Below are 21,221 nucleotides of genomic sequence, written 5' to 3'. Positions count from 1 at the left end.
ATTTTGAAACTTAATAAGGAACAAAAATCATAGAGAAAGAAATAATATTCACCTAATAATTATGGAGAATTAGTGAGAGAGAAAAAGATAATTATGGAAGTTGGAATAAATATATTTATATTCTATAACCGTTCAAATATTTTTTAATAGTAGATTATTTTAACTTTTGTAGTAGAGGTTAATATGTATTCAGAAGGCTAACCTCCTTAAATATAAGAGGTAGAATTTGACGGTAACTTCTACATAAAAAAACTATCGGATTATTATATAATTTTTATTTCAATAATTTATTGAGATTAATTACCATACACTGTCAGTGTAAAAAGTTTTACACCGTCGGTTCATCACCATCACCCGTTTGTATTATTTTATAGATTTTTAAAATAAAAGTCAAACTTCTTTTAATATCCAACGTCTATAATTAAGTGATGGTGTAAAACCCTTTTACACTGACAGTGTATTTCAATTAATCTCTAATTTATTATTATGTTTAGAATAAAATGGTATATCTATAACTATATATAAAGGGGATAGGTGATTTTGGTATGGCCTTTATTTCTTCCACAAATACCCTCACTTAACTTCTTCTTTTATATTTGTTTATTATTTTAAAAAGTAACTTCTTTTTTATATTTGTTTATTATTTAAAAATAATAATAATTAAAACAAAAAAGAATTAACACATAATGGCCGTAGGGCAGTTGTAACCTCAAATAACTTCCTAATTCCTATTTAACATTTCAATTTTTTCGGTTATTGTAATTTTATATAACTTTTTTGTAACTAATATATTTTTTGTACTGATTATTATTATTTAGTCTAAACATTTATTAACTATTTAGTCTAAACATTTATTAATTAGTATAAAATGTTATTTAGTCTAATATTTCCAAAAATTATTTATTGTATTTTTTCTTCCAATTAATAAATGTTTAGACTAAATAATATTTTCTTCCAATTAAAAATATTTATTGTACTGGTATGGTTATGTATTTTATTTAATATTATTTGAGAATTTTTTTTAATGTATACTAATTAAAAGAGAGAGAAAAATATTAAAAGAGAAAAATATTTATTGTATTTTTTCTTCCAATTTTATCCTTTATCAATTGTTACAATTACTATCAATTATTAAATTAAAAAAAATACAAAAAAAACTCATTTATTAATTATGTAACCTCCATGAACACATCAAATAACTTCCTCCAACACATCAACTATACTAAATAACTTCCTCCTACACCACTATATATGATAACTGCATATTTCAAAAATAAAAACATTTCTTTCTTTCTCTCTCTTTCTTTCTCTCTCCACGCCAAAGTTAGGAGAAAAATTCATAACCATACCAACCCCACATTTGCCTCCTTCCTCTTTTACTATATCTCTCTCTTCCATAACCAAATCATTTTCTCAAATTCATTTTGAAATAAGAGGTACGAATGTGTTTGAAATGAATTGAATCTTAATTTCAGTGGATCGCTTCTACGAAAATTGTTCATTGATTTAACTTTTTGATATATGGAGGATTATGTGGTTTAGGTTTTGATTTCTATTACTCTTTTTCTGTGTTTTATCACTTACTTAATTTGGCCTAAAACGGATTGCAGTGTCTGTTTGAATGGATGGATTGAGTGATGGGTGTTATAGTAAGATGTGTGAGGTTAGAGATAGTTGTTCTTATTGTCTAAGGTGAAACACGGTGATGTATTTCTAAATATGAAGGATATGTCATCAGATCAACTTCCATTGTTGAATTTTTGACTTAATTAATGGTAATTGTGAAAGACGCAGAAATCAATTGAATATTCATGTAGCTTTTTATAAGGACTGAAGTTATACTATGGATATTTTGTTGCAAAAAAATGTCATGGATTGTGTAAAATGTGATATCTTTTTGTCATAATCTTGATCTGATTATAATTATAAGGATTCATTGTAGGTATATTTATTATGTCCTTAACTGACTTGCTCAATATTTATCTGTTGCAGGGAGATGTTTTGAAAGTGAAAGTAAACAAATTAACATCGATAAAGACCCAACTCCCATACTCATATTATTCACTTCCTTATCCTGCACCCAAAAAAATACAAGATAGTGCAGAAAATCTTGGGGAAGTGCTTCGCGTTGACCGCATTGAAAATTCACTCTATGTGGTCAGTTTCACATGTTAATTCTTGAATCTTTATCAATTTATAAGAAAGGAATTCTTAATGAAATATATAGCTTTGGAAACATTTAACCTCGAATTGGTTAGCCACCATGTTGGAAGGGTATTTAGTTAATGGATAATCACTCTTTAATTAATTTAATTAATTATATTTAATTGATTTAGTGGATTGTCATGTCCACAGCTTCTAGAATCATATTGGTTGTTATATTTTATGAAAAATGTAAAGGAAAACAAGAGATCAAATGACTGCCACTACATATTTTCTTTTAAAAGAAAACATAATAATAACGCAAAAAATAGTCAAAACCTATAACAACATACAGAATCGCCTATATCTTCCTTTTGATGCAAAGTTCCTGTTAGCCTACATATCCATAATGAAATTGTTACTATGTGTATGCAATCATATAACATCACACTGATATTGACAAGTCTGTAATAAAGAAAAATGTAAACCTATACCTATATATAAAATGGATATCCTTTGCAATACCTGATAAATTATTTTTTCAATTTTTTTTTCGTAGAATTGATAAATATATGTTAAATTGTAATTAAAACATTTTATTCAATTTAAAATATTTATAATACAATTAAAATTAACGTATTATTAGTAAAGACAAATAATACTTTATGGGTCATATTAACCGGTGTCCCACGACGGATTAAGAATTATAAATAAAAGAATATTATAAGTTCAGTACATTGAATAGACACGATATTCTTAAAAAAAAATTAATTAATTCTGTTATATATATATATATATATATATATATATATATATATATATATATATTATATATATATATATATATATATATATATATATATATATATATATATATATATATATATATTAGAAACGGTTCAACTTACTTTTTAATGAATTTCTTAACTAATGTCCCTTATTAGCATTTCTCACACTTTATAATTGAAAAATATATATTATGTTGTTCTTATTCGATTAGCTCATAGTGTAGTGATTGAGAATGTTTAGTATTTGGGGTCTGTATTGTGAAGATCTACTTGGGGTCTGTGTAGTGATTGAGAATGTTTAGTTGTTTAGTTATTGGGGTCTGTATTAGCTATTATCAATTGGAATAAAATTTGGTGCCTTGCCTTTGTTAAAAAAAAAACAATATTAAAAGATAAACATTAATATAAACTTTTCGATAAAATTACAGAATAAATGTAATGGATTCTTAAATTTCTGTTTCAAAACAAATTATACTATATAATATGTAAAAAAACAATTATGAAAAAATCCAGTTATATTTTATTTTTGTTAGAACATTAAATTAAAGAATGAAAATACTCATCTAAAATTTTAAAAATCATAATCAACCAAATAATAATAAATAAATAAATTATTCAGATGTAATGGCCAATTGTTTTTTTATTGTTGTCGTCATTCATATATCCGGAATTCATTATTACCTGCATTTTGATTATTCTATGTAGTTTTCCCATCATTTAAACTGTTTTATTTACAATTTTGTATAATCAATTTTGTGATATGCTTTTTCATATTTATTTTGCATTGCATTTTGACTTTGTTCTCTCTTATAGAATACAATTTTTTTTAATTTTAATTTTACGGTAAAGATGAAGATGCAATAAATATTTTTGATACTGTGTAATATTTATGTATCTAAATATGAAAATAATTACCAAGTACATAGTATGAAAATAATTACCAAGTACACAATTTTTTTAATTATATTGTGTTATTTATTTAAAAAGAACTAACTAAAGATAAATTATGCCATCTATATATAGGTATAGATAACTTATAACATGCACAATTAATTTTATTTAGTCTATAATATGTAGTGATTGAAGAAGAAAATTTATATCAAATCATCTTCTGATGATATATCAGTTTTCGATCAATTGTTTTTGTAGAGGATTCGGTATAGTTTTCAGTTGACAATTACATTAATAAAATGGAAAATAATATCCGTCAAATATCAAGTCAACAACAGAGGTCAAGAAGGGCCGAAAATGAAAGGAAGAGGAGACAAAATATGAGCAACGAGCAGAGAGAAAACAATTTGTCAAGACGACGTGAAAATTATAGGCGGCGAAAAGAGCAAGAGAAACAAGCTCAAACATCTCGCCATATAAACAGTCAGTCGAGAGTTCCATTTCAAAATTTTACAAATATGACTTTTCCAAGATCACACTTTCAAGGAACTCATGACAGTGAAGCCGGTCCAAGTAGAATTACACATGTTAATGATGTTGCACTTGGTTGGTGATGATCAATATATATATTATACGTTACATTTCATAATTTTGTTCGCTTTCGCCATATCTTATTTTATGTATTTAAACCCGCAGATCGTAATTGTACATCACCTAATCAACAAAACATCACGAGTCAATCCGATACAGGTATAAGTGATATAGTTCTAAGTATGCGAGTATTAATTTTTACAAATGTATATATATTAATTATTATTTTTGTATCAGATGATATGGATGTTGATGAAGCTTTAGAGGATGCAGTAATATCATATGTTAACATGGATGCCAGAGAAAATGGTGCATTATCACGTCGTCCTCAAGGTATGTTCGTAAAAATTTGGCTTCAAATAAATGTAGCATTTGCTCATGTGACGTAAAATTTCAAATCATGCAATATTAAAATATAATAATTGAGGCATCTTGCATATATTTTTTATTTGTATTTTAGATTTTAGATAATATTTAGTAATCAATATCAAACTCCTGCCTGTAGAATCAGGACATGCTTTTCGAGCAAAGCACAATATTGCTCGAAATTTCAAAAATAATATGATGATGGCAAAAGCCCGGTTGCCTCATCCATTTACCTGTAGACACTGCAATGCAAGATTGTTTCATCATGAATCACGTGATACGTGTTGTAATGGTGGGAAGGTATCATTCTCACGAGTTGATGCTCCTATAGTATTGCAACAATTATTTTTGGATGGTTCAGCTGAAGAAAAACATTTTAGGCAACATATTCGAAGTTATAACCATGTGGTTTCATTCACTTCAATTGGTGTTCATGTTGATAAGAATATTCTTGCATCTGGTCGTGGTATATACACATTTCGTGCTCAAGGTGCTTTTTACCATAACATAGGAGGTTTCTATCCAAATGAGGGTGTCAGACCGCGTTTCTTACAACTATACATCTACGACACCGATAACGAGCTACATAATAGAATGCAGGAAAATCCACAGCTGCACCAAAATGTAGTTCACAAATTACAGAAAATGCTCCATCAGTTTAATCCTTTTGTAATTAGGTTCAAGCAACTTTCAATACTTCCAAATATCAGTGAATGTAGCCTCATACTTAAAGAGCGTCCACGTAATCACCATTAATACAATCTTCCAACTACTGAACAAGTTGCGGCAATTATTGTTGGATGCGATGCAGATTCTATGGATTATGGAAGGGATATTAATGTAATTCGTTGTGATGGAAATCTCAAGAAAGTTCAAGAGACAAAGGGATATTATGATCCTTTGTAATACCCTATATTGTTTCCATTTGGGACGCATGGTTGGGACATCAACACAACAAATTGCAATGGACGAAGAGTGTCATGTCGAGCATATTACAGTTACATGCTTCAGGTAAATTTGGATTAATTTTAGTAGATAATCTACTTAGCTAAGCGTTGTTTAAAAAACTTTACATTTAACACCGACATTTTTTTCAATCAACTGTAGATTCGCCCAAATGATCAATCAATGTTGTTAAATGCGGGTCGACTGTTGCAACAATATGTTGTAGACAATTATGTCAAAATTGAATCAGGGAGATTAAGGTGGATTAAAGAGCACCAAAGTGATATACGTTCTGAATTGTACCAAGGTTTACATGATGCTTTGCATGTTGGTGAAACTAATGCAGGTACAAATTCATATAGCATAAATATACAGTTTTGGATTAATAATTAGTTGTACTTCTAATGCTAATAATTCATATATTCTAATACTAATGCATTTCATGAATCATCGTAGAGAACATTGGAAAAAGAACAATATTGCCATCATCATTTATTGGCAGTCGTTGAGACATGACACAACGTTATGAAGATGGCATGGCTATTGTTCTTAATGGCGGTAAACCAGATATTTTTCTAACAATGACATGCAATCCTTCTTGGAGTGAGATAACATCAGAACTTTTGCCTTTTCAAACACCACAAGATCGTCCAGATTTGCTAACAAGAATATTTCGTTCGAAATTTGAGAAATTGAAGGATGATGTTATTAATAAAGGAGTCTTGGGTAAAGTTAAAAGCTACATGTATGTCACTGAATTTCAAAAGCGAGGACTGCCGCATGTGCATATGTTATTGGTCTTAGAAAGTAACGATAAGTTGCGTGACCCAAAAGATTATGATAGTATGGTAAGAGCAGAAATACCTAAATTAGAATGTGAACCACAGTTGCATGAAGCTGTTGTAAGACATATGATCCACGGACCTTGCGGCATAATCAACCGAAAGTCTCCATGTATGAAAGACGGACATTGTAAAAAAAGGTATCCCAAACAGTTCTTGGATGAAACACGTCAAGGCACTAACTCATATCCCGAGTATAGGAGAAGGTTTGATGAGTCTGTATAGTTAGGTAAAGATAGGTCTGTCGATAATAGATGGGTGGTTCCTTATAACCCTTGGTTACTGTTAAAGTATGACTGTCACATCAATGTAGAGATTTGCAGTAACATTAAAAGTATCAAGTATCTATACAAATATGTGTACAAGGGCCCTGATCGTGTGGCTATGGAGGTTCATAAAGGATCATACATGGATGAAGTTCAGCAATATGTTGATGCAAGATGGATTTGTGCTCCCGAGGCATTATGGAAAATATTTCGATTCACTCTTTACCGATTATATCCTTCGGTTGAAAGATTGCAGATCCACTTGTCGAACCGCCATCAAGTGCGCTTTTATGATCATCAGCAAATTGCAGATGTGTTAAATAATGAACGCAACTCCAAAACAATGCTCACACAATTCTTTGCATTGAATCTACGAGATCCACAAGCAAGAAAGTATCTGTATAGAGAGATTCCAGAGCATTATTGTTGGAACAAGCGGGATATGGAATGGCATCGTAGGCGATCAACAAGAAAAGTTATCGGGATAATCTATATGGTATCACCTTCGGAGGGAGATAAGTTTTACTTGCGACCGTTGTTATCGCATGTCATAGGTCCAACCAGTTGGGAATATCTTCTTACAAATAATGGCATGACTTTCAGTACATTCAAAAAATCAGCCAAGGATAGGGGATTTCTAGAGACTGATCATAGTATTCGTGATTGTTTGGTTGAGGCTACGAGTCTCCGAATGCCATATGCTTTACGAAGGTTATTCGTGACGATTTTAATATTTTGTGAACCTACTGATGTTAGAGGCCTTTGGAATGAGTTTTTTACACATATGGTAGAGGATTATCAAACAACTAACAATGTTGTGGAATCAAACTTAACTAATATGTTGTTGAAGGACTTGAATGAACTCTTAAACCTGCACGGTAAAAAGATTGATGATTATGATCTCCCATCTTTACCCCCTAATACAATAGACAGAGGTGTAATTCCAAGTATCATACAAGAGGAGTTAGCAATCGATATCCCCAATGAAGATATTGAATCTATTGCTAAGTTAAATAATGATCAAATGATTGCATTCAACACCATTATGAATGTAATTGTTCAAAAACACAGTGGGGTATTTTTTGTTGATGGTCCAGGAGGAACAGGTAAAACATTCCTTTATAGAACATTAATGGCAAGTTTAAGAAGTAGAGGAGAAATTGTCTTAGCAACTGCATCATCTGGTATAGCTGCAACATTGTTACCCGATGGTAGGACTGCACACTCTCGATTTAAGATACCTATTGATATTCAACCGAGTTCCATTTGTGGTATTGAAAAGAAAAAGGATCTTGCAAATCTCATTAGAGTTTCTGCCGCAATAATTTGGGATGAAGCACCAATGACAAACAAAAATTGTTTGGTAGCCTTAGATCGATCATTACAAGACATTTGTAGCAACAGTGCTCCATTTGGTGGAAAAGTTCTGATCATGGGGGGGGGGGGGATTTTCGTCAAGTTCTTCCTGTTGTAAGAAAAGGTATTAAGGCACAAATGATTTCAGCGTGTATTTTTCAGTCTCATTTATGGAATCATACCAAGATTTTGCATTTGCGTCAAAATATGCGATCATTACATGATCAAGAGTTTGCAGAATTTCTTATTCGCATTGGTGATGGTGTCGAACCTACCAAACCAGATGACATGGTGAGGTTACCTTTACATATTGCAATCCCATGGGAAGGTGAACATTCCATACAAGTACTTATCCAACATATTTTTCCTGATCTAGAATTGCATGGTTGGGATGCCCCATATATGGTACAAAGAGCTATTTTGACACCAACAAATGATGATGTCCAGAAATTGAATGATATGATTATCGATCAGTTTCCAGGAGAAGAACATAATTTGTTATCGTTTGACGAGGTTGAAGGAGATAATCATGATTTATACCAGCAAGAATTCTTAAACTCAATTGCACAAGGTAGTTTGCCACCTCATATTCTAAAGATAAAAAAGGGTGCACCATTGATGTTGTTACGAAATCTAGATCCTAGATATGGATTGTGTAATGGGACCCGGTTATTATGTCGTGGTTTATTTATGAATATGTTGGATGTGGAAATCCTGACAGGAAGCAACGCAGGAAAACGTGCTTTTTTGCCTAGAATTAAAATAAAAACATCTGCAAGTGATGGACTACCTTTTGTCCTTAGTAGAAAGCAGTTCCCTGTGCGCCTAAGTTTTGCAATTACAATAAATAAATCACAAGGACAAACCATTCCAAATGTTGGAATATATCTTCCACGACATGTTTTTAGTCATGGACAGTTATATGTGGCTTTATCCAGGGGTGTTTCACAGACTACAACAAGAGTTTTAACCAGGGAAGGAAAATTGAAAGGAGAAGATGGTGACTACACAAAAAATGTAGTCTACAAACAAATTCTTTTATCGCACCCGCGGGTATTTATTAAGTACATTGAAAAAATTGCTCACACGTTGATTCCCATTTTGGTTACACGACATACCAAGCTTATATTGTATTATTTATATCATAGAATAGATAGATAATAACTAAATATAATTTTCTTTTGCTATAATATACAGCCAAACTAGAACACGGTGAAATCTTCCAATTATGTAGGGAGTTGAGACGAAAGAATGTTGAAACTTGCTTCGACATGAAAGTAAGTTATACTTAATCATTTATTTTATGCTTTTATGTTAGATATAAATGGGGTGATAGTTATTCTCACTATTCTTATGCAATAAATTTTAGATAACAGACTTTGAAGATAAATGGAACACGTGGAAGGATGAACAAAGTATTTCATCCATCGGCAAACTCGACAATAAGGTGTATTTATCTTTTCCGTAATACGTATGGAAAAAATTCTTGCACTTTCATCACTCTTTCACTAACATTTTTATCATCCTCATTGAAACAGGTCAAACGTTTGAAAATTTACTCCATCGGTTGGAGCTCCACGGTTATAACAGATAAAACACAACTTTGGAAAATGGTGAAAAGAGAAATAATATCTCAAAGGATGGAGAGGTTTTTATTTAATTCATTTAAGAATATATTTACTCTAGATTATTTTTGAATGCATGAATTTAACTGCTATTTGTGGTTTATATAAATAAAACCATATATATTTACTAACTCCATTGTTTTCCTTATTTACCAGAAATCCAGGTAATTCAGAAACAAGTCATAATTGTTGTTCTACGAAATCTAGACTAAAACAAAGTATCTCCATTCTCCAGGTATTATTTGAGTCGCAATAAACCATATTATATTCAAACGAGTCAAGTGTTCTGAATGTATTTCTTTTATAATATGACATTTCATCATGTATTTGTAGTTTTTTAAATCTCAAGAGCGCATTGATAAAGGGATGTACGAAGAATTGATTCGAATCTTTATAAGGTAAGCAAAAGCTATATTACACTACTTACTATTATTTTTACTATCTTTTTCTTTAAAAAAAGTCTAATTTAAGAGTCTTACATTTTTTCTTTACTACGGAAAACAATTGCAGGGAAAAAGAAAATACTTCGAATAGAGATTTCATGTTCGGCATTCCTCTTAAAGAACGTCATTGATTACACAGTATCAATATTACTTTGCATGTTTCAATATAATTTTGAATATCTTTATTTACCGTTTTCAAAATGTATTAATATTATTTTTAATGCGACCTACAGTAAAAACCTCATAAAAAGAAAACAAATATTTATTTTCCTCTATGCTGTGGGCATTAAAAAAAGCGGGCCCGTGCCCGTCTGAACGCTAGTCTCTATAAAGATTATATACAAACTTTGAGATTTTTTTTTAAAATAACCATGTTTTTAAAAAAAAATACGAAAATAACCAACTTTTCAAATTTTTTTCCAAAATTTGCAACCAAAAAGAATCGAACACACAACTTTTGGATCAATGCTAAAAGATGTTACCATTGCACCACAGACCCTTCATGTTAATTTTTTTCATCATATATTTAATGAGTCATTCTTCTTAGATCATAAGAGAAAGACACTAAATTTTTATTTTAAATTTTAATATTTTAAATATATGAATTATATTCTTCAATATTTATATAATTTATTTATAATCATTATAAATTTCTATTTCCATTTTAAATTATATGTTACTCCTATTTTGTCAAATATTTTGTTTTATATTTTAAGTTGTTTTGCAATATAAATTAAATATTAATAAGTTTTTCTTATCATACTATCTACTATTTATATTATTCTTTTATTTCATCATCTTTTCATATCATTAATAAATGATATATAATTTATTTATTTATAAAATTAATTATAATCTAAATTTGTGTGAAATATCATAAAGAAATTATTATTTATGAAGTTTTATTTGAAAAATTATATTACTTCATAATATTTTTAAAAATTAATATACAATTGAAAAATTATATTATTTTAAATATAATATATTTTTAAATATTATATTACTTTTTATAAATAATATAATATATTAATACATGTTTAAGTTATATAAAATAATACTTAAATAATTAATATATAAAAAATTAATAAAATATAAATACATTATAAAATAAAACACAAAATAATTGAATATTAATTTGAATATATTAGTATATAATATTTTTAAAAATTAAAGAATAGAGATAAAATTTAATAAAATGAAAAAAGAACAATATATTTTTTAAAAATAAAACATTATAATAAATCAGATTTATTTTAACAATAAAATAAATACTATCAATTATTTTTTAAAAATCGTGCATAACTTAAATGAGATACTTTCTTCGTCCTAAATAATAATTTCTTTATGATATTTCACACAAATTTAGATTATAATTAATTTTATAAATAAATAAATTATATATCATTTATTAATGATATGAAAAGATGATGAAATAAAAGAATAATATAAATAGTAGATAGTATGATAAGAAAAACTTATTAATATTTAATTTATATTGCAAAACAACTTAAAATATAAAACAAAATATTTTACAAAATAGGAGTAACATATAATTTAAAATGACAATAGCAATTTATATTGATTATAAATAAATTATATAAATATTGAAGAATATAATTCATATTTTAAGATATTAAAATTTAAAATAAAAATTTAGTGTCTTTCTCTTATGATCTAAAAACAATGGCTCATTAAATATATGATGAAAAAATTTAACATGAAGGGTTTGTGGTGCAATGGTAATGATTTTCACTATTGATCCAAAGGTTGTGTGTTTGATTCTTGTTTTTTACAAAAGTAAATTTTATTTTCAAAAGAAACACACATGCCACACAGGCGCCATTGCCCTTGGCTCCTCCTTTAGGAGGGCCATGCAGGCGCCTCCTCTTATTTTCTAGGGGGTGCGCCAATTTTTTTTGAAAAGTTGGTTATTTTCGTATTTTTTTTGAAAAACATGGTTATTTTAAAAAAAAATCAAACTTTGAAGAGTTTTTATATCTATATTCTTTCGTGCCAATTAGATGGTCATCGGCGAACGATTCAAAGAGAACAATAATTCACTCAAAAATGTTCATAACTTATAAATTATCCTATAGAAAAGTGTAGGAGTTTCAATATCAAGAGGTATCTAATGGCTTCTCGCAATATATATATATATATATATATATATATATATATATATATATATATATATATATATATATATATATATATATATATATATATATATATATATATATATATATATATATATATATATATATATATATATATATATATATATAGGAAATAATTGGTTATTATAACCGCTTCATTATATAAACGATAAGTGCGAAGAGCCTTAAATACACAATTTTAAATTCAAATTTCATTCACTATTCTCCTTCATACACTAACTTAAGTGTTGAAGTATTAAACTTGCAGATAAGCCTCATTCCACTACCGTTAAGGCTCAGGACCATCGTTATTCATCCCAACCACTGATTCTTCAATCAATTCTGGTTCTATAACACAACAATAATAATGTTTGTGAGAATCGACTTATAATTCCCGTGTTTTCCACAATTACACATTCTCTCTTTGATCAATCAATTAGAAACCTCTTCAACTTATCAAATCCATTATTCTCAATCTATTTGAGTAATAGACGAACATTGATTTTCAGGTTTTCCAAATCCTGACCTCTAGACCCTCAAACGATGGTTGGATCTAAAGTTACTAGTTTCACTACCTTACGCGAAACAGTCGCTGCTATTGCTGCAGTTTAAGTTGCATGAACTTAGCAGTCTCCTCCTCCTCCTTCTCAAGGTATTGTAGATCAAGTTGCGGTAGACACTTTGTTTCATCAAGATCTAGTCCAGCCTCCTCAGATTGCAGGATCTACTATGATACCTCTTCCCATACCTTCGGTACGACCACTAGCCTCACGACCTGAAACATTGTCTAGTTTCCAACAGCTACAAGCTAATCTCATAGTACAAGGTGCTAATGAGTTATTGAACAACATGCATACCTCTTATTTTTTAGGGGGTGCGCCAATTTTTTTTGAAAAGTTGGTTATTTTCGTATTTTTTTTGAAAAACATGGTTATTTTAAAAAAAATCAAACTTTGAAGAGTTTTTATATCTATATTCTTTCGTGCCAATTAGATGGTCATCGGCGAACGATTCAAAGAGAACAATAATTCACTCAAAAATGTTCATAACTTATAAATTATCCTATAGAAAAGTGTAGGAGTTTCAATATCAAGAGGTATCTAATGGCTTCTCGCAATATATATATATATATATATATATATATATATATATATATATATATATATATATATATATATATATATATATATATATATATATATATATATATATATATATATATATATATATATATATATATATATATAGGAAATAATTGGTTATTATAACCGCTTCATTATATAAACGATAAGTGCGAAGAGCCTTAAATACACAATTTTAAATTCAAATTTCATTCACTATTCTCCTTCATACACTAACTTAAGTGTTGAAGTATTAAACTTGCAGATAAGCCTCATTCCACTACCGTTAAGGCTCAGGACCATCGTTATTCATCCCAACCACTGATTCTTCGATCAATTCTGGTTCTATAACACAACAATAATGTTGTTTGTGAGAATCGACTTATAATTCCCGTGTTTTCCACAATTACACATTCTCTCTTTGATCAATCAATTAGAAACCTCTTCAACTTATCAAATCCATTATTCTCAATCTATTTGAGTAATAGACGAACTTTAATTTTCAGGTTTTCCAAATCCTGACCTCTAGACCCTCAAACGATGGTTGGATCTAAAGTTACTAGTTTCACTACCTTACGCGAAACAGTCGCCGCTATTGCTGCAGTTTAAGTTGCATGAACTTAGCAGTCTCCTCCTCCTCCTCCTTCTCAAGGTATTGTAGATCAAGTTGCGGTAGACACTTTGTTTCATCAAGATCTAGTCCAGCCTCCTCAGATTGCAGGATCTACTATGATACCTCTTCCCATACCTTCGGTACGACCACTAGCCTCACGACCTGAAACATTGTCTAGTTTCCAACAGCTATAAGCTAATCTCATAGTACAAGGTGCTAATGAGTTATTGAACAACATGCATACCTCTTATTTTTTAGGGGGTGCGCCAATTTTTTTTGAAAAGTTGGTTATTTTCGTATTTTTTTTTGAAAAACATGGTTATTTTAAAAAAAAATAAAACTTTGAAGAGTTTTTATATCTATATTCTTTCGTGCCAATTAGATGGTCATCGGCGAACGATTCAAAGAGAACAATAATTCACTCAAAAATGTTCATAACTTATAAATTATCCTATAGAAAAGTGTAGGAGTTTCAATATCAAGAGGTATCTAATGGCTTCTCGCAATATATATATATATATATATATATATATATATATATATATATATATATATATATATATATATATATATATATATATAGGAAATAATTGGTTATTATAACCGCTTCATTATATAAACGATAAGTGCGAAGAGCCTTAAATACACAATTTTGTTAGACTATGGCACGGATCTAGAAGGGGGGGGGGGGGGGGGGGTTGAATAGATCCCAATTAAAAACTTGAGTCGGCGCTACCAATTTAAAAATTGGTTTGAAACATTGTTTTAAGTGCGGAAGCGGCCGAGGAAAATTTTAGTCTAAAACGAACCGTTATTGGAAAACCGGATATGCGTTAAGCTAATGGATTAGAGATAAAGTGAAATACAAATCAATACACTATTTGCACACTCAATGATATATTTCACTAACTAGCAAGCCTAGTTCCAATGATCCAAAATACCAAATTAAACTGGATGCAATCTTAAGACAACTTTGGCTTATGCAAATTAACAAACACTTGGTGTGCATAAACACTCCAAGAGATATTTGAGTTGAGTAAGTAATTCAAATTTATCTAGTACAATATACTATTGTACTTTGGATTCAAACAACAGTCTTAATCTCTTACTCAACTTATATCAACGCTTGGTAAAATTGCTTAAACTAAAATCACTTAATTTTTAAGCTGAAAAACACTTATGCAGAAAATTAAAGAAGACAGAGATTTGATGAGGCAGTTCCCCCGCCGTCCTCGCTTCGGGGTACGTCTGCCCTCAATTCTAAAAATAGAATTGAGATGATTAATTAGATATCACCTGTAAAATTTAACCGTTTATACAAGGATTGCAGAACAAGTAAACAACAGAACTTCCAATGTGTTGAATGATGCTTCCTATCCTTGCTCCTTGATTCAAGATGAATCAAGACCTTCGATCGTTATTGCTAGACCTCCGATTCCAGCCCCTTTGTTGAAGAATCTTCCGTTCTTCAAACCCTCGGCCCGGCTGATCTCAAACACAACGAATCGAACCCAAATCCTTCACTTCAATATCACTGAATCCGCTACTAGACTGATGAAGACTTCCTCTTCTCAATCACCTTCGCTCGGCTGAATATTGATGAAGCGATTCGTCCAAAAACCCCCAAACTCAAACCGGTATTGGAGGACAAAACCCTAACGGTTTTATTCAAGAAAGAACCTGTCACAAGCTTCAACTCGAACCGGATTCTCCAATCGCAGCTTCGAACCTTATCACCTTTAATCGATCACGAACCACATCAAAAGTAATTGTGTGCAGTTGATGTATTGTGAAATGTTGAAGATGAAGATGATGAATCTTGGACACCTTTTTCACTCTTTCTTGTTTCCTTGAACACTTGAATACAAATTGACAAATGTTAGTTGATAAAAGTAATTTGACTTCTATTTATAGTAACAGCTTACCAACCAAAAATAACAGCTTTTCAAACAGTGGAAAATACTCAGAAAACTGAGTTTGCGCCCGAGCGGTCGACCATAGGTCGGCGTGCGCTGACCCGTGGGAAATGCGCTGACCCCTATGGTCGACTCAAAGGTTTCATGCGCTGACCCGTGGATAGCATCACTATGCCATGCGCCGACCTGTGGTCGACTCAAGGGATTTATGCGCTGACCCGTGAGCTATGCGCCGACCCTTATGGTCGACTCAAGCAAGTATGCGCTGACCAATCTCCAGTTTGTCTGAGTTATGCGCTGACCCGTGGCTCATGTGCTGACCCTTGCGGTCGACTCAAAGCCTCCATGCGCTGACCTATGGTCGACTCAAACCCTGCAAATCTGCAAAAATTCAGATTTTTGGTTTTTGTGGTTTTCATGCATTTTGTCATGACCACATCTTGTCCACATATGTTTTTAAGAATCATAACAGATTTAGATAATCATACGAAAGGATACGATAGGTGATGTGTTGCATTTGTTTGTAGTCGTGGAATCGACAATGCCGATTCATCTATGATGGTCATTTGTCATCATCGAAACTTGCGATCGTATGTTGTCTGACACTTTGCCCTTACATACTCCCCCTTTTTGATGATGACAACCTGTGCACAGCCAAAGAGACAAACAACATGCAGTATTTACACACATTGTGCGCACTCCCCCTTTCTTTTGTAATCTAACGCTATCTGCAAAACCGACTGTTAATTGTGGCGAACATTTTGGCTGCTTGTACTCTTCTCCCCCTTTGACAACATCAAAAAGAGACAAGGAACAATTATTCAACATAACATAAAAAATTTCACATGAAATAACACAGACAGATAATAATATCACACCAATATCATTACTGAATGATAATCATTAATTAAAAGAACATTAATCATTAAAATAGATTGTGCACAAACAAGCATAACAGAGAAATGAATACAATCAAACAACAAGCAAAGATTTCAGTTTTACATTTATCTGCACATACGTTGACAAGTTTGATGCATAGTTAGAATGCCATACGACAATAAACATCCAAAGAGAGATATCATGTATATATAAACAACATCATTATGAGGTATAACTATTTTAATCATGAGACTTTGCAGAGAGAGAAAAAGAGGAACAGTATCACCTCGATGCCGGAGTGACTTGGTGAACAGTAAGCTCTATACCGTTGTACATCTACTTCCTTACCGTCTTCATCTTTGTTCAAGTTTGTACAAGTAGGCATGGGGGTGTCTATGGCCTTAGCTTTTGCCATGTCAAATCTCTTGATAAGGTCCAAACAGTACTTTGTCTGGCTCACGAAAGTTCCTTCTTTGAGCTGTTTAATTTGCAGACCGAGAAAGTATGTGAGCTCCCACATCATACTCATCTCGAATTCGCCCTGCATAAGGTCAGAAAACTCTCTCACAAGATTCATGTTAGTAGATCCAAATATGATATCATCTACATAAATTTTCACTAATATCAAGTGCTTTCCTTGACGTTTAATGAAGAGGGTTGTGTCAACCTTTCCTCTTGAGTAGCCTTGATCGAGTAAGAATTTGCTTAGTCTCTCATACCAAGCTCTAGGAACTTGTTTGAGGCCATACAAAGCCCTTTTTAGTTTATAAACATGATCAGGATACTCATGGGATTCGAAACCCGGAGGTTGTGCGACATAAACCTCTTCATTTATGTGACCGTTAAGGAACGCACTCTTGACATCCATTTGGAATAGCTTAAAGTCTTTCGCACAGGCGAAGGCAAGGAGAAGGCGTATAGCCTCGAGTCGGGCAACCGGCGCATAAGTTTCCTCATAGTCGATGCCTTTCTCTTGGTTATACCCTTGCGCGACTAAACGCGCCTTATTACGGGTTATTACCCCGTTTTCGTCCAGCTTGTTCCTAAACACCCATCGGGTGCCGATTACTCGATGATCTCGCGGAGGAGGGACAAGGTCCCAAACCTCATTTCTGGTGAACTGATTAAGTTCCTCCTGCATTGATAAAAACCAGTGTTCATCGAGTAGGGCTTCTTTAGGGTTTTTAGGTTCCATCTGCGAAACGAAAGCGAAGTGATAACAGAAATTACTTAGCTTAGATCGAGTTGTTACACCCTTTGAGATATCTCCGAGAATGTTGTCGATTGGATGGTCTTTGGAAGACTTCCAAGCTTGAGGGAGATCATCGTTTGAAGGCGGATGAACTACCTCGGTTTCCTTATGGTGTACATCTTTGTCCTCCTCAATTTTGACTATGTCGGGTTGATCAATCCCCGGCTCGCCACCCTTGAGTATGTCTTCGGTAGATGTACCTGCACCATGAAAAACACTACCCTTTCCGACGTTTCTCGGATTGGATTCATCAAAAGTAACATGTACAGACTCTTCTACAGCAAGTAATCGTTTGTTGTCACCATAAGTTACATATCCCTTCTTCTTAGCCACGAAGTCAATGAAGAGAGATATGTCTCCTGACATGTGCCTTGAGCATCCACTGTCGAGAACTCATCTTCTCTCGGTAGTCTCGAGGCATTGTACCTATGACAGTATAATTAACAAGAGAAGGTACCCAATGGCTTATTGGGTCCTGAATGGTGAGGAACGAAATGGTTGCATTTGGGCATCCATTGATAAATGCCTTTAGGAACTAAAAATCTCCTAAACCTACATTTAGCAATGGAGTGACCTTTCTTGCAACAATAGAGACAAGAGAAATTTACATTTTGATTGCTTTTTCTATCTTCATCCTTTATAACATATTTATATTTTTGATATGGATTAACCATACTTTTTCGAAAGTTTGATTTGTCGATAGCAAAAGTAATCTTGGGCTCAAGAGCCTTGTCAAGTTTGGCCTTTAGGTTTCTTACTTCACCTTGCCAAATGTAACAAGTATCACACCCAAAGTTCATCATTCTACTTTTAAGGTCCTCATAACTTGTTTTTGTGCTTTCCACTATAGAAGCCTTAAGTGCCTCAAGTTTCCTTTCGGATTCTTGAATTTTTTGTTCCAAATGAGAAAAAAAATTCTTATTTGAGGCAAGCCTTTTAAAGGCCTCTTTCGCTTCACAGTGTAAAGTATCAAAAACAGTTTGCAATTCATGATGAGACATACTAGAGGATTTTTCATATTTAGCATGTCGTACCTGTTTCTTCTTGTTCTTTTGATGCGCGGATAGACATAGGTTTGCATTTTCATCTTCATCACTAGAACTATCATCATCGGAGGAGTCGCTATCGCTTTCCCAAGCTATGTATGCCCTCCTTGGCTTTGATGGTTTCTTGTGTGATTTGTATGATTCTTTTTCTTTTGTCTTCTTGTTCATCGGACAGTCCGGTTTGTAATGACCCGGCTTTCCACACTTATAGCACGACCCTCTAGTCATTTTTCCTTTTGAGTCATCATTTTTGGAGTACCTAGATTGTTTCCGGAAGTTTACCAAGTTCTTCTCGGAGGGTTGGATACCGTTCTTTCTCACGTAACGATTGTAGCGTTTAACGAACAGCCTCATATCTTCACTCTTGTCCTCTTCTTCTTCGTCGCTCGATGAATAATCACTTTGCTCTTTTGCTTGAGACTTTGAGGAGGAAGTCTTTAGAGCTATGGATTTCTTTTCACTCACCTTTGCTTTGTCTTTCTTATCTTTCTTTTCGTGTTGTTCCAGGCTCAAGAGAACTTGTTCGTGCTCTTGTAGTTTACCAAACAATGTTGTCAAGTCCAATGTGGTAAGATCATTTGCCTCTTTGATGGCGGTCACTTTTGGTTGCCATTCCTTGTTAAGACATCTTAAGATCTTATTAGTAGCAATATCATTGGAAACAGGCCTACCAAGTGAATGTAATCGATTGATGAGATGAGTGAATCTCTTTTGCATGTCAGCAATGGTTTCCCCTTGCTCCATGAAAAAGAGATCAAACTCTTGTGTTAGTGTATTGATTCTAGCCAATTTAACATCATTCGTCCCCTCATGGGCAATTTGTAGTGAATCCCACATAGCCTTAGCAGTAGGACAATAGGATACACGATAGTATTCATCTACACCTAATGAGGAGATTACGATATTTTTGGCTTTCCAATCATAATTGTATTTCTTTTCATCATCATCGGTCCATTGTGCTTCGGGCTTAGGCACCACTTCGTTGTTCTCATTGGTCATGGTTATTTGAATTGGACCATTGAGAATAACATTCCATATTTTTCTATCTATGGAATTTATGTGCACCCGCATACAGTCTTTCCAATAACTATAATTTTCACCATTGAAAACGGGAGCTCTATTATAAGCCCCTTTAGGTTCGTTAGCCATTTTCTATCAAAGTTGTATTTTGAAGCACGGAGTGAACCGGAGCTCCTGATACCACTTGTTAGACTATGGCACGGATCTAGAAGGGGGGGGGGGGGGAGGGGGGTTGAATAGATCCCAATTAAAAACTTGAGTCGGCGCTACCAATTTAAAAATTGGTTTTGAAAAATTGTTTTAAGTGCGGAAGCGGCCGAGGAAAATTTTAGTCTAAAACGAACCGTTATTGGAAAACCGGATATGCGTTAAGCTAATGGATTAGAGATAAAGTGAAATACAAATCAATACACTATTTGCACACTCAATGATATATTTCACTAACTAGCAAGCCTAGTTCCAATGATCCAAAATACCAAATTAAACTGGATGCAATCTTAAGACAACTTTGGCTTATGCAAATTAACAAACACTTGGTGTGCATAAACACTCCAAGAGATATTTGAGTTGAGTAAGTAATTCAAATTTATCTAGTACAATATACTATTGTACTTTGGATTCAAACAACAGTCTTAATCTCTTACTCAACTTATATCAACGCTTGGTAAAATTGCTTAAACTAAAATCACTTAATTTTTAAGCTGAAAAACACTTATGCAGAAAATTAAAGAAGACAGAGATTTGATGAGGTAGTTCCCCCGCCGTCCTCGCTTCGGGGTACGTCTGCCCTCAATTCTAAAAATAGAATTGAGATGATTAATTATATATCACCTGTAAAATTTAACCGTTTATACAAGGATTGCAGAACAAGTAAACAACAGAACTTCCAATGTGTTGAATGATGCTTCCTATCCTTGCTCCTTGATTCAAGATGAATCAAGACCTTCGATCGTTATTGCTAGA

At 32.3% G+C, this 21,221-nt stretch overlaps 1 protein-coding gene and 1 pseudogene across 1 annotated transcript; both read left to right on the top strand.

Annotated features, from left to right (window-relative positions):
- Positions 1 to 4,339: 4,339 nt before the first annotated feature.
- LOC127095041 (uncharacterized) lies at positions 4,340 to 6,232 on the top strand. The gene is made up of 7 exons (XM_051033791.1): positions 4,340 to 4,427; positions 4,650 to 4,745; positions 4,918 to 5,493; positions 5,590 to 5,680; positions 5,777 to 5,789; positions 5,886 to 6,069; positions 6,180 to 6,232. Exons 1-7 carry the CDS (start codon positions 4,340 to 4,342, stop codon positions 6,230 to 6,232), a joined length of 1,101 nt encoding a protein of 366 aa, XP_050889748.1.
- A 3-nt stretch (positions 6,233 to 6,235) lies between these two features.
- Positions 6,236 to 10,386, top strand: LOC127095030 (uncharacterized; annotated as a pseudogene).
- The last annotated feature ends 10,835 nt before the right edge of the window (positions 10,387 to 21,221 follow it).

Source organism: Lathyrus oleraceus, chromosome 1, assembly GCF_024323335.1.
Source record: "Lathyrus oleraceus cultivar Zhongwan6 chromosome 1, CAAS_Psat_ZW6_1.0, whole genome shotgun sequence".
NCBI classification, from domain to species: Eukaryota; Viridiplantae; Streptophyta; class Magnoliopsida; order Fabales; family Fabaceae; genus Lathyrus; species Lathyrus oleraceus.
Note: the sequence above shows the minus strand (reverse complement) of the source record. Positions and strands in the feature narration are given on the sequence as shown.